General features: G+C 44.4%; 1 protein-coding gene and 1 non-coding gene across 5 annotated transcripts in view; both read left to right on the top strand.

The window, feature by feature from the left end:
• Positions 1-14,773, top strand: part of DOCK4 (dedicator of cytokinesis 4) — a 381,443-nt gene that overhangs the window by 301,590 nt on the left and 65,080 nt on the right. For all 4 annotated transcript variants that reach the window (XR_012648259.1, XM_075014636.1, XM_075014626.1 and 1 more), the window contains 3 exons: positions 9,985-10,060; positions 12,213-12,313; positions 14,541-14,599. Coding sequence is in view for 3 of the 4 variants with exons in the window: in XM_075014636.1 (XP_074870737.1) it covers positions 9,985-10,060; positions 12,213-12,313; positions 14,541-14,599 (236 nt within the window). In the remaining variant the exon portion in view is untranslated. The remainder of the gene's footprint in view (positions 1-9,984; positions 10,061-12,212; positions 12,314-14,540; positions 14,600-14,773) is intronic.
• Positions 7,685-7,753, top strand: TRNAG-ACC (transfer RNA glycine (anticodon ACC)). Its single transcript has one exon. It is a non-coding gene; the product is annotated as a tRNA-Gly (tRNA).

Here is a 14,773-nt window from a genome sequence, read left to right as displayed (position 1 = left end):
CAATGAAGGACAATATTTCTTGACAATAAAGTGAGATTTCTGTTCTACAGTAAGCAGAGATTTAATACTTAAATAATATTCAGTTACAATATGATATAATTGTGTATTAATCTTTTTGTGTCTGCTGCACAGATTGCTTTGATTTAAAAGATTAATTAATTTGCTGAAATCCCATTTGTCTGTAGGGTACCAACCAATGTGGGTTCTTCCAGCAGCTACCTGCATGTTAGAATGCTAGGGCAGCTGTCTCTGAAACGCCCATGAGCTATTTTTTTATATGTTTTCATTACTTACAAAATAGAGCAGTGGAATTTCTGATGCAGCCAATCAGAGCCCAGCAGGCCAATATATAAAAAGCTGCTTGGCTAGGGGCTGGCAGTTCCTTTCAGGAACTCAACCCAGGCAGATCTCTCTCCTGCCTGGGAGAGCCGCAGTACTCTGGACAGCTCCAAGTTTGAGCTGAGCTTAGACCTGAGCAATACAATTCCAGGCTGGAGAGTAGCCACAAACCTAATAAAGGGACTGGCAGCACCCTAGATTCAGCTAGTCAGATCACACCCTGAGAAGCCTGAGAACAACAGACAAGGCCTTACGCAGTACCCTGGGCCACAGAGCGGTACTCAAGAGTGGGTGGACTCCATCACAATCCCAGAGGGAAAGTAACAGTGGCAAACCATTATGAGGCAATGAAAGTTAAGAAGGATACGTAATAATACCTCATGGGTCTGAACTGAACCTGAAGTGTGACAATGGGGTATTATGGCAGGATTTACACATATATTGCTATTTTAGATGAGCCTTGCACTTCAGACACTGGTAAAACAGTTTTAAGTTGTTCTCAAGTCAAAAGACTGGGACCAGTTAAAGGAAGGTTACAGTTATATTAATTTTTGTTTGATTATTTTGAGCAAGGGAAATAGACCAATGGGAAGGGTGAAGAGGACTAAACAGCACCAAAGGCAAGCTGGGAGCTACCCCAACAAAGGGCACCCAGTACTTCATGGCAAGTGTTGACACAGCCCCTTACTGGTCTGGGTTGCAACTTCCAAATCACATGATGATATGCAAGAAAGGAACATGTCAAATTAGTATTAGATTCTTTATTTTGGCCACATAGGCAGGTCTGTGAGAGTGTCATCAGAAAAATGTAAAATTATAGATATAGAATATTGTAAAATGATTGGCGGTTCTGAACACATCAACATCCTGCAATACTAAGGAATTAAGGCAGTTTTTATATTTTTCCATTTGTCTGCAGGAATTTATACACAAATTTAATTCCTTTAGTTTAAGATCACAGCCTGGGAAGCAGTTGGTTTATGAGATGGCTGTATCGTGCTAGTTACCCATTTATCATCAATCTAGTGTGGTAGACCCTTACCTGGAAGCTTCTGGAGCCTTCTAGAAGGACAGTATACTGGATGGTGGGCCAATGCGTTTCTGTTCCCTGTCTAGGCCCAGGCCCTCATTGGTCAGATGGGCCCTGTGCTCCCTGTAAAAGGCTCCCCATCTGGTAGTGGGGGGAAGGTTTTGGGAGGTGCACCAGAGGAACAGAGCAAGAGCAGAGTGAGAAGGTATCACGGAGAAGTGGTGGGCAAAATGGCCCAGGGTGAGGCTACTACTTTGGGGCAGGGGTGAAGGCCCTGCCGGTTGCCTCTTGTTCTCATAGGGACCCTGGGCCGGAGTCCAGGGTAGAGGGTGGGTCTGGACTCTCCCCACCCTTCCCCAGAGGGATCACTCTGCTGGAGCAGGCACGGGCCGGCAAGGGGACTGGTATTATTTTCCCCATACTGGTGCTGCCTATGATGAGGGTGGCTCGCTAAGCGGAGACCCCTGCCTTTGGAAGGGTCTGGGCAAAAAAGGGGCCTCCGTGAGTCTCTGAGGCAGCATAGATCCACCAGGAAGCGCAGGGACCCACAGGGGCTGACAAGGGACTTTGTCACACTAGTCATTCTTTTGTTGTTGTATGTCTTTTTGACTCTACATGGCATCTACTCTACATGGAACAAAAATCTCCATAAACTTGGGATGCTTAGGTTCTTCCCTATTCATCCAGACTTCAGTGGAACTTTAAAATCCATCATCTGAATCAGATCGTGCAGTGGTCTCTCCTGTATCCACTATTGTTCAGTATTTTCTTAAATGGCTTGGATAAGTGGAATGCATGATTATAAAATATGTGGATAATACCAGATTGGGAGAGAGTACTTACAATTTGGAGGAAAGGGTTAGAATTCAAAACAACCTTGACAACTTGGAATATTAGGCTGAAATGAACAAGACAAAATTCAATAAAGACAAGTGCAAAGTACTCTACCTGGAAGGAAAAATCTAATGCACAACTACAAAATGAGGGATAACTGGCTACGCAGTAGTATTGCTTTTATGAATCTGGCGCTTATAATGGATCACAAAATGAATACGGGTTAGCAGCATTATGGAGTTGCAAAAAATCAATTTCTGGAGTGTATTAACAAAAGCGTTGTACGAAATTGTGAAATACCCATTACCGGCTTTTAAGACCAAGTTAGACAAAAACCTGTCAGGGATGGTCTATGTTGTCCTGCCTCAGCTCATGGGCATTGAACTAGATGATCTCTCAAGTTTCCTTCCAGCCCTTCAATTCTGCTGTTCTATGGTTTCATCTTCATGTTGAATGATTTTTATCCAGTGCCATGTTGACATATATGTACAGGCTATTCATAGACGCAATTTTCATCAAACAGTGCAAATGCACATGATGTCATTGGCTTATCATGCAAACTACTGAGATATGTCAGCTGCAACAACAAATAGTTGTACTATTACCATTCTGTGACTAAATTACAGTTTTCTTTTAAATCCCATTTATCAGGACTTTATCATTTTTGATTTAAGAATTTCCTGGAAGATGAAATTTTACTTAGGTAAATGGCTTGCGGCAGGACTGGTCTTTATGTTCTGTTTGTACAGCATCTTGCACTGTGGGGGTTCTCTTAAATTAACTAGGGCTTCTACGCACCACAGTGATACAAATAATAATAATTAATCCTTAACATATAAGTATAGTTACCCAAGCTTCATTACTTTAATTATGCCATCCAGGGAAACAGCCTCTTCCTCTCTAAGCCACCTTTTTCCCAGTTGTTGAAAAATTTGTAAAATTAGTCTCTTCCAGCCCTAGGATGTTATGATTCTGTGAATTTAATAGTATGAAAATAAAAAAATGGCAGGTTTGGCTTTTTTCCCCCTCCATGCTTCTGCTCTGACCGTTGATGGTTAAACGCCATTTTCTTCATTTATTAACAGGCTCTTTCACATTCTCTTCCAAAGTAAAACAAATCACTCACTGGGAAATTAGGATGAACTAGCCAGATGAACAGCAAAAATGGATCACTATCGGCACAAATAAGCCAGGACACAGTACAGTTACTGTAGTAGGCATCCTTCAGTCTGCATAGACTATGGATCGCGCCCTTTATAGTTTCAATTGAGGACTTCATTTACAGCGTCTACTGTGACTATGAAGACCAACACGAGAGTGACAGTCCTTGCTGCATCTCTTGCAGATGTGATAGGTGTCTGGCAAGTCCTTAGTGTGCTTTCTGTGCGCTCGCTTCTCCTCTGCTAGCTGTCTGATCCTCATCTCGCCCTTCTGAAGGCCCTTGTGTAACCCCTGCCTCCATCTGCTGCGGTCGTCTGCTAGTTCTTCCCAGTTGTCCAGCTCGATGTCTACCTCTCTGAGGTCTCTCTTGCAGACATCTTTGTAGCGCAACTGGGGGCGTCCGGGGGGTCTTTTGCCAGAGGCTAGCTCAGCGTACAGGATGTCTTTTGGAATCCTTCCATCATTCATCCTGTGCACGTGGCCAAGCCAGCGGAGCCGACGCTGCCTGAGGAGGGTGTGCATGGTTGGGATTCCAGCTTGCTCGAGGACGGCAGTGTTGGTCACTCTGTGCTTCCATGATGTTCCAAGGATGTGCCTGAGGCAGCGCAAGTGGAAGACGTTCAGCCTCTTTTCCTGGCGGGCACACAGGGTCCAAGTCTCGCTGCCATAAAGGAGGGTGCTGAGGATGCAGGCTCTGTAGACTTGCATTTTGGTGTGAGTGTACAGCTTGTTGTTATTCCACACTCTCTTGCTGAGTCTGGACAGAGTTGTGGCCGCTTTTCCAATCCTCCTATTTAGCTCAGTGTCCAACGACAGGGTGTCAGTGATGGTGGACCCGAGGTAAACGAACTCGTGGACGACCTCTAACATATAGTTGTCAGTGCTGATTGATGGGGATTCAGCAACATCCTGACCGAGTACGTTTGTCTTCTTTAGGCTGATGGTAAGCCCAAAGTCCTTGCACGCTTTGGAGAACTGATCCAGCAGTTTCTGGAGCTGGTCTTCTGTGTGAGACACTACAGCAGCGTCATCTGCGAACAGCATGTCTCTGATGAGGACTTCCCACACCTTAGACTTAGCTTTCAGCCTTGCAAGATTAAACAGTTTCCCATCAGATCTTGTGTGCAGCAAGATGCACTCTGTTGAAGATCCAAAAGCGTGCTTCAGGAGGAGTGCGAAGAAGATCCTGAACAATGTCAGAGCAAGCATGCATCCTTGTTTGATGCCGCTCCTGATTCTGAAAGCATCCGATAATGTGCCGTCATATTGGATGGTTCCTCTCATGTCTTCGTGGAACGACTGGATCATCTTGAGTAACCGTGGAGGACAGCCTATCTTGTGGAGCAGTTTGAACAGACCATCCCTGCTGACCAAGTCAAAGGCCTTGGTCAGGTCGATGAAGACTATGTAGAGTGGCTTCCTCTGCTCCCTGCACTTCTCCTGCAGCTGCCTTAGAGAGAAGACCGTGTCAACGGTAGACCTCTCTGCGCGGAATCTGCACTGGGATTCGGGGTACACCCTCTCAGCAATCTTCTGGAGTCTGCCAAGGATGACGCGAGCGAACAGTTTACCAGTGACGCTTAGGAGAGAGATTCCACAGTAGTTGTTGCAGTCGCTTCTGTCTCCTTTTTTCTTATACAACGTTACAATGTTAGCATCGCTCATATCCTGTGGAACCTCACCCTCTTTCCAGCACAGGCACAGTAGCTCACGTAGGGGTTCCAGGAGTGTGTCCACGGCACACTTGAATATCTCTGGTGGTATACCATCCTGGCCAGGGGCCTTTCCTGCTGCAATACTGTCGATGGCTCTCTTCAGTTCATCCACAGTCGGTTCCTGATCCAGTTCGTCCATTACTGGTAGGAGCTCGACGGCATCGAGGGCTGCGTCAACCACAACATTCTCGCGTGAGTACAGCTCAGAGTAGTGCTCAACCCAGCGCTCCATCTGTTTGGCTTTGACAGCGATGACTTCACCAGATTTGGATTTGAGAGGTGCCATCTTGTTCTGGATGGGTCCTAATGCCTTCTTCATACCCTCGTACATTCCTCTGAGATTACCAAAGTCAGCACAGGTCTGGACGCTGCTGCATAGCTGGAGCCCATGGTTGTTGGCACAGCGCCTGGCTGTCTGCTGTACTGTTCTTCTGGCTGCTCCAAGTGCTTGCTGGTTATTCTGGCTCAGTGAGCGTTTGTACTCCAGGACTGCAGCACGCTTCTTTTCAATGACTGGAATCATCTCATCGGAGTTAGCTTCAAACCAGTCGTTTGTGTTTCTCGCTCTCCTTCCAAACACCGACAAGGCTGTGTTGTAAACTGTATCCCTCAGATGTTGCCATTTGGATGTCACATCGGCGCCCCCAGGGCCGCTGCGCAGATTTTCCTGGAGGGTCTCTGAACTTTTCAGCTTTCTCTGAGTTTGCCATCTTTCTGGCATCAATGGGGGCCTTCCAGCAGGTTTAGAGCAGTACTGCTTCTTGGGTCTCAGCTTGAGCTTGGAGCAAACTAGCGAGTGATCTGTATCATAGTCAGCACTATGATAGCTGCATGTCAGAAGGACGTTTTTGAGGTTATTACACCTCGTGATGACCACGTCTAGTTGATGCCAGTGCTTCGAGCGTGGGTGTCTCCATGACACTCTGTGCTGTGGCTTCGTTTGGAAGAATGTGTTTGTGACACATAGATTGTGGTACGTGCACAGTTCAAGGAGACGCTGTCCCTTGTCATTCATTTTTCCCACACCAAAGTGTCCTAAGCAGGAAGGCCATGAGGCCCAATCAGCTCCAACTCTTGCATTGAAGTCACCCAAGATGTACAGTTGTTCACGAGCAGGTATTTGCACTACAGCAGCACTAAGCACATCATAGAACTTGTGTTTTACTTCTGGTGTGGCGTACAGGGTTGGGGCATCAGCGCTGATCAGGTGGACGGGACCAGCGCATGTTTGAAGCGTGATCCGAAGAAGTCTTTCTGATCCGCCCATGACTAATTCCACCATTTGTAGAAGGGTGTTTCTGACAGCAAAGCCAACACCATGCTCTCTGGGTTCTTCTTGGGCTTTACCCTGCCAGAAAAAGGTGTAGTCCTTTTCCTTTAGAGATCCCGAATCTGCGAGTCGCATCTCTTGCAGTGCAGCGATATCAACTCGGAGCCTCTTCAGTTCCTCATTGATGACACCGGTCTTTTGGGTGTCACTGATGGCCTGAAGATCTTCGGTCGAGCTGGTCAGCATGGACCGCGCATGCCAGCAAGCAAGCTTAAATTGTTGATGTTTCTCATTTCTTGTTGATTTTCTTATTGGTTTGCCTGGTGCCCAAATTTCAGTCACTTGTCAGGTTCAGGAACCTTAAGCCTTACGCACCCATCGAGGCAGGTGAACTGTGGCGGGACAGTACCCTATTGGCTGGGGCTGCCCAGCTTGAGGCGGGTGGTGACTGTCCAGTGAGATGTGAGGATCTCTCCCACCATCGAAGTCAACCCCTGGCGCTCGTTCTCTACGCCAGTTGAGGAAGAGCTTATAACCGGTATCTGTTGCCTCCCGTGTTGATGCAACGCTGTTCAGCGATGCCGGAGTACCTCTCCGGGCGCGAGCCTGGGCACTTATTATGGAGACTCTGGACTGCCCAGACACCAGTGTCCCCCTCTCGGCTTTACTGATATAGTCCAAAGGAGAGGATAACCTCCACGTCTGGTACCAGCTCAGCTGCAGGAGTTGCCGGGACAATGCCAGAAGTTGACATCGAACTGCCTTTGGACTCCACTCCGAATTTTCTGTCAGGGTTTACTCCCTTAGCCTTTCTCCTTCCCAGGATAACCCACAAGGCAGTGGGGTGTGGAGAATGGGGTTAAGGATCCCACTATTTCATACCTCCCTGTCACCACGAGTCACCATAGCTCCCTGTGGAGCAATGATCTCATATCCCCGGGACCCTCCTCCCCACCTTTCGCCTCCCCCCCGCAACTACCATCACCATAGGACCCTCCCCAACCCACTACCCCCATCTGCTCCCATGTCCACCCTCCTCACTGCACTGGCCCCTCTCCCCCCAGCTGCTCTCAGTGCCCCCAGGTCCACCTTTCTCCATCGCTCTTCAGGCTTTTCTCTTCAGAGACTCCTTTTCCTGATAGTGCTGCCTTTCAGGGCACAGGTGGAACACCATATCTGAAAAGGACAACAAACAGAGGGCTCCTCCCTTGGCGAACTCCCAGAGGCAAACTTCCTTCCCCGTGAGCTGCTGCCCCCTGTTCGCTGCTCACAGTGTTCACTGAAAGCGCCCTTCTTAACAGAGAGCTGCTAGCTGGTTAGGCCTGGCTCAAAGCTGTGTAGTGTAGTGGTTATCACGTTTGCCTACCCTGCAAAACGTCCCTGGTTCAAAACCAGGCAGAAGCATAAGTACCTCTGTTAGCCTGCCTTTAGGCCCATGAGGGCTCATCTCTTTCTGCTACAGTTACTGAGAGAGAAAATAAATATATAGGGTGATTAGAAATTGTTCAATAAAACTAAAATTAGTGAAATTTGAGAACCCAAGGTAATGTACCAAAGAATATCTATGATTTTATTCATTCCAGATGGTCAGCCACTTGACAGACTGAAAAATAGGGGTTGGCATTATTGCAGGAACAGTTGCTAGTTAGGAACTGAAATCCAGTTTCTGCAACCAGTGAAGTTCTGAGTTGTACATACAGAAAAATGTCTTATTTCAAGACCTTAAATCCATCAATAAGGGCATGAAGAAAAACTGATAATTACAGAGAGAGTATCTCAGCAAATGATTTGCGTGGAAATCTATTTGCATCTAAGTATATGTTTCTTTGCTTTGTCAAACTCTAACATTAAGAAGTTGGTTTAGCAGGTACAACTTTGTTAAACAACCCATTGCATTATCACGTTGTAATGTGTATGAGCCATTAATTCCAGTAGTCCATATGGAGAGTGAAGGAGAGGGCCTGCTGATTCTCTTTGTCCTCTAGTTTTCTATAAAGAATAGTCTAATGCCCACAGCACAGGACTGGTATAAAAGAATACAGGAGTCCCAGCTTTTCTGCTGACTCCTCCTGTGATCTTAGACATTCACTGGTATTCTGTGCTTCATGTTCCCCATCTCTAAAAAATGGACACTAATATTTATCTACCTTCAGTGGGCTAGGAGAAGTGAGCATACTGTCTATGCAGTGATATTTGGAGGCATTATTCTAGCTATGCCATGTTAAAAAGCAGAGGATTTTATTTTCAGGGATGCTGAGCATCCTGAGTGAACAGTGATTTCAAGTACAGTTGTAGATGCTCAAAGATGATCCAATATATTTTTAAGTGCTCTGAAGAAGAAAAAGAAGAAGAAGAAGAAGAAGAATTCTATATCCAGAACAGGCCGGGGCATGGGCAAAGCACATAACTGCCCCAGGGCTCCCAGCCACCTTTCCTGCAGCAGTAGCTGGAGTGCCAGGCCCTTTAAATCACCTCCAGAGTCCCACGGGGCATGTCCCATGTGGCTCTGAGGGCTGGAGCAGGGGAGAGTAGCATGGCAAGATCTGGGCAGCACAAAGACCTAGCTTCCCCCAACCCTGCCACTTTTGCTCAAGGCCCAACCCCTTCTGGGTACGTGGAACGCCCCTCCCAACCTTGCCCAAATTGTGAGCCCCCACCTCTGGATCCCAAATACTAAACATTTTTTTTAGAACTCTGCCACTGTTTATTCAGATACCCCATGTAAATGGCTTTTACATATGCTCTGTATTTGTTCTATTTCGATTTCAATTTGTCATGTCTTTTGTCATTCACAAAATGTTGTGTGATTACAAATGAGAGCAGAGCACTCTGCAGTGCAGTGTTGTGAGATACACTGTGACAGAGGCCCATTATGTGTCAGTTGCGTTTTGATTCATTCACACAGGATGTATTCAAATATCCATGAATATGGTCCACCTTCATAGTGTTCTAAACCTGCACTTGCACTGTTGCCTGTTCTTTCAAAGCAGATTAGCAGTGGAATGACCAAAAGTTGCCATCATTTTAGTACTTATGATGTGAAAGGAGTATCAGTATGAAAAAAATATAATTATCACTCTTGTTGACAATCTAGAGAGCCATAGATGAAGGACCCTCAGGTATTACTGATGCAGATTTTCATGAAAAAGCTTGCACTACTATTGCCAACGCTGTATCTGTAATGTCAGAAAACAGTGTTTGTAAATAGTGCAATATTAAATATTCATTTTCTTTCTCTCTTTCTTTCATGGGCACTCTGCAAAGAATGTTTAAAACAAGTTGTTCTCACTGCATATGTCATCACTAATAGGACCAAATGTACATTATAATATAGCTATGTGGTTTCAGTTGCACAATAAAGCGCTATGCTTTGTTTCTTGTCATACCTGTATTTCCAAGTTCTGGCTGCACAGCTACACCATCAATATCTTCATCAATTTGTTTCTTGCTGTGTGTATTTTCTGACAACAGATTGTATTGTTATCCAGTTATTCATATATGCTTAAAATAAGGTATTTATTGTAGTTTACACATGGTACCTTGCTTTACTTCGTTGAAAAATGACCTAATACTTAAAAAATCAAAGTTAATTTTTTCCACTTCATGAAGAGTAACATTTCTTTTTCTGTTATCAGTGTTATTATTACAACAGTCCTGTATCTTTCGGATGCCCTTCGTAAGAATTTCCTAAATGAGAACTTTGACTACAAGGTACTGTGAGAATGCACTTCCCCAAAATATGTCTTGGGTGAGATAAGTAGTCAGAAACTCATCAATCTGTGGCTCTTGCAATCCTGGGTTGTTACTCTTTGGAGCAAGTTTAGCTCTCATTTCTGAGCCATTAGAATGCTTACAGTATTACCAGTCTCAGCTGTTTTAAAAAGTCATGTGGTTTGTTTAACAAGTATGAGGTTGTATGTTTTGTATTTGTGATTCTTGTTGTTTGTCTTCTAGTTTTAAGTCTCTAGAATTCACTTGTCATGTTTTTAGCATCAAGGTTTCTTGATTACAAAAAATATTTTCTGTTTTGCTTGTGTTTTAAGATTATCTCAGAAAGTAGTCAATTTATCTGCTGCCATATTTTCCCAAAATATATCTTGAGATGTTTTTAATCTCTCAGAACCAATTAATGTGCCACATATTTTAAAAAAAATTTGCTGTGATGTCATGCTGTACATTGTTAAAGATATTAGTCTGTGATTAGTGAGCTGTGGTATCTGTAATAACCCGTGGCCAGGGTGTTACAGGCTGTGTCTACACTGCCACCTTCCTTCGAAGGAAGGACGGTAATTAGGGTGTTGGGAGTTTACTAATGAAGTGCTGCCGTGCATAGGCAGCACTTCATTAAACAAATTCTGCCCTCCCCTCCCCCCCGGCAGCAACTCCAAAGTTTTAAACTTCAAAGTACCGGCATGCGTCTAGATGCAGCGCACCCGCCGGTACTTCAAAGTGCCGGGGCAACTTCGAAGACCCTTTACTCCTCAAAATTTTATAGGTGTAAGGGGACTTCGAAGTTGCCCCGGCACTTCAAAGTACTGGTGGGTGCGCCACAGCTAGACGTGTGCCGGTACTTCGAAGTTTAAAACTTTGGAGTTGCCGTGCGGGTGGGGGGAGGGGGGCAGAATTTGCTTAATGAAGTGCTGCCTATGCACGGCAGCACTTCATTAATAAACTCCCAACACCCTAATTACCATCCTTCCTTCGAAGGAAGATGGTAGTGTAGACAAGCCCATATAGCAGTTATCAAATGATATTTAGGGGATTAAAAACAAAAGGCTCACTTAGGGCTTCCAAGAGGCTTATTCATATGGGAGAGGTAAAGTGTCCAAACAGTGGTGGTTTGGTGTCATTATTCTCTCTGTGCCATGTTATAAGGTGCAGCATTTGGTTTTTAGGGATGCTGAGTCCCAGAGTCACCAGTGATTTCAAGTACAGCTGTAGATGCCCAGGATCTCTGAAAATCTAGGTCCATGCTGTGTCTCTGCAGTCACTGGAGAGAATGTTGGCCTGACACACTAGCTACTAAGAAACTGTGTAGCCAGTGCTCCCTTGTGTAGTTCTGCCAATGTGCAGGAGCTAAAGCCCACATCATTAACTGCCTAACTGACTGTTCCCAAGGCTTATTTAGCTCATTTAGCACAGTAATTACTGTCTACTGTAGAAACACCATGAGGGGTTGAGGGGAAGGGCTCCCAGCACCTGTTTTCCTCTCCTGCATACATTAAGGAGTTAGAGTTGTTAATATTTAAAAATGTTATTTCACTAGGTAATTTTTAATTATCTAAAGTTTCAACAGCTGGTCCTCCCCAAGCATGAGCACAGTAGCCAGTTATGGGAAAGTACGCTAGCAAACTGTGTTAGCTTGTTTTTTTTCATCTTTGTCTTGATGAGTCATTCCAGTGATTGATGCCTGCGAAGTTGTATCAGTAATAAGTAGAGCTGCTCAAAAAACAACTTTTTCTAAAGTTGTTTTTGTTCCACTAAAAATAACCCAAAGTATTTCAAAAGTTTGCAAGCAACAGAATTCTGTCAAAATTTCTGTTTTCATACCAAAACAAAAACAAAAAAAAACAGGTTTTAAATTCAGTTCCACTTTACCTTTGTCTCTGTGGCTGGCGATTCCACCAAGGACCTCAGAAACCTTCCTGCCAAAGAGTGTAATCAAAGTTAGGAAGTCTTTGCAAAATATTTGAGCATCAACAAAACAGAATGTTTGGTTGAAAAAAACATTGTCTCAAAAATATTCTAACCAGCTCTATAAAGAGGAAGATAAGAGGTACAACTGAGAATTTGCTTCTGAAGTGTATATAAAATGTTAGAGGTGAGAAATGGAAAATAATTAACTCCCTTATATTTATTGTAGATCTGGGATTCCTATTTTTACCTTGCTGTCATTTTTATAAACCAGTTATGCCTGCAACTAGAGATGTTCACACCTTCCAAGAAGAAAAAGCTGTTGGAAAAGTAAGTACCAGTCAGATTCCGTAAAATTCCTGCTGATCAAACAATTATGCTTCTTTAAAAAAAAAAAAACCCAAAACGCCCCCAAAAAACAAACAAAAAAACCAGGCTGTAAGCTGTATATTGACCTAATTCCAAATGCATTAAAGTAGATTAGTCTTTTTTGCTCATTTTATTGGGCTTGGATCAAGGCTTATGCGACTTCACAATCTCTCAAGAATTGTTGACCGTAAGAGCCCTTTAATGCCCACTGGCTGGGGGCCCAGTGTAGCTGATATCACTACCCCAAACGTACTGTTGCGTTGTATTTAAAAGATGTTTTGTAAGGTATCATACATAAACTAATGGAAGCCTGGATTTGAAAGTGATGTCTGGTGATGTATACGTGTGTTGTGTAAAGAGTTATAAATGTGTGCTGGGGGTACGTTCTTAAAATGTGTTTGGGAGGCAGAGTGTAAATCAAGACTGATAAAGACAAAGGTATGTGGATTTCCCTATCTGACTGTGACTCAGGACAGTGAAACCATATTTACATGCAAGTTTAACAAGGCCATCATGGTAATGAGTGCCAAAGGGAATATGCAGACAGATTCTTGGCACTAGAAGAGTAGACACTTTATTTAAATGTTCTTAGAGCTAGAAGACTTTTTAGTTATCCATCACACAAGGGACAAAAGAATCAAAGCTCTTGGAAACTGTGGAAGCTGGTTCCTTCAGTCATGTGGCTTGACGTTTATTGGAACTGACCATCGATGAAGTATTTCCCTGTGACCTGGGTTATAATTTGTTAAGCTTTAGATGGTAAAAAATGTTTTGTTTTATTTTGTTTGTACCATATCTGTCTCTTTTCCTTTGCTTATCAAGACTTCTATCACTGTTCTTTATTTTTAAAAATTCTCGTTTATTACAAAACCATCTCAGTACTGTGTTTTTTAAAGTCAAGTGTATGTCTTTAAGATTGACAGGCTAATGTATACGCCGTCTGGAAGTAGTGAATTTGATTATATCTGTGAGAATCACAGTGAGAGGGACTGGAGGCTGTAGAGGGACATCTCCCAGGAACTGAATTAACTGATTCTTACTAATAAGTTATGGTTTCGTTTAGCAGAGTCTCAAGATTTTGCTAATGAGTTAAACTACTGTGGCAGGCAGGGGTGGTAGGTTTGTATAATTTTTGGTGGAGCCATGAATGGGTCTAAGGCCTACCCCCCAACTCATGCCTTGGAAGGGCCAGGGAGCTGTGGGATGGGTCTAGGAATGAGGGGTTTGGCATGTTAGAAGGGCTCAGGCCTAGGACAGAGAACTGAGTTGCAGGGGTGCAGGCTCTGTGGTGGGGGTGAGGTGTTTGTGATGTGGGAGTGGCTCTGGATTTGGCCAGAAGGAAGGGTTCGGGCGAATGAGTGATCTGGCTGGAGATGTAGGCTCTGGGCTGGGGATGAACAGCTCAGAATTTGTGCTGCTGCAGCAAGCCAGCTGCTTTGGGACTGGAGCGAGAGAGAGGGAAGACTCCTCTCCCTCCTGGCACTCACCCAAGTCCCCGAGGCAGTCCACTCTGAGTCGTCTACTAGGGGAGGCGGTGGTCTGCTGTTTGCCTCCTCCCTTTGCAGGTACAGCAGTCAGCCCGCTGTCAGCACTGCTCCCTGATAGCCAGGCTGCAGTGATGGCGGCTGGCAAGGGTGTGCAGGGGGCTCTGGGCATAGTTTGGGTGAGGCAGCTGGGGGAGGTGCACAGGAGCAGATAGGTGGGGCTCTGGGATGCTCTGGAGGAGGTGTGCAGGGACAGCAGACAGGGCCAGAGGAGAGACTCAGCCTTGACACTGGTGGAGCATGGGCAACCTGGGCCCATACAACTCACTCTTGCTCAGTCAGAGAGGTAACAAGATGGGTTATAGTTCTGGGTGTCTAGAAAAGAACATCACAGGGTAAAATAAAACGATGTATTATCTGGGAAGAAGTAGAAGGGATAAAATCTGAGGTATGGTAAGATCGATATCACTAGTTTGTTGTATCTTTACGGTTCCTGTTTGTAATGTGTAGGGAGCTCATACTAACAATATATGGTAAATTAATGTGTCTTTATGAAACAAGCTATTTAATCAGGTATGTATTAGACATCAGCAAACTTCTTTTTGCCCTTTTCTGTGAACTGCATCCATCCAAAACTTTGGAAAATCATTATAGTTCATCAACTAGTATTCTGATTAAAAGTGTTTTTTCTAAACGTATCACAGATATGGTGACATGCGGGTAACAATGGGATGTGAAATCTTCAGCATGTGGCAGAATTTAGGTAAGGAATTTTCTAAAAAATCTCCTTGGTAGAGATTTGTTCTGAAAGAAAGTAGCACAAAAAGTTGAACAAAACTCCTGCACTATATTAGTGGTTCTGCCACTAGTTTGTCTTGGGCAAGCCATTACTTTGTTTCTAAGTTTATTCTCCTGGAAAACAGTTCTAATTCTTTGA

Source organism: Carettochelys insculpta, chromosome 1 (assembly GCF_033958435.1).
Source record: "Carettochelys insculpta isolate YL-2023 chromosome 1, ASM3395843v1, whole genome shotgun sequence".
NCBI classification, from domain to species: Eukaryota; Metazoa; Chordata; order Testudines; family Carettochelyidae; genus Carettochelys; species Carettochelys insculpta.
This window is presented reverse-complemented; position numbering and strand designations above follow the sequence as displayed.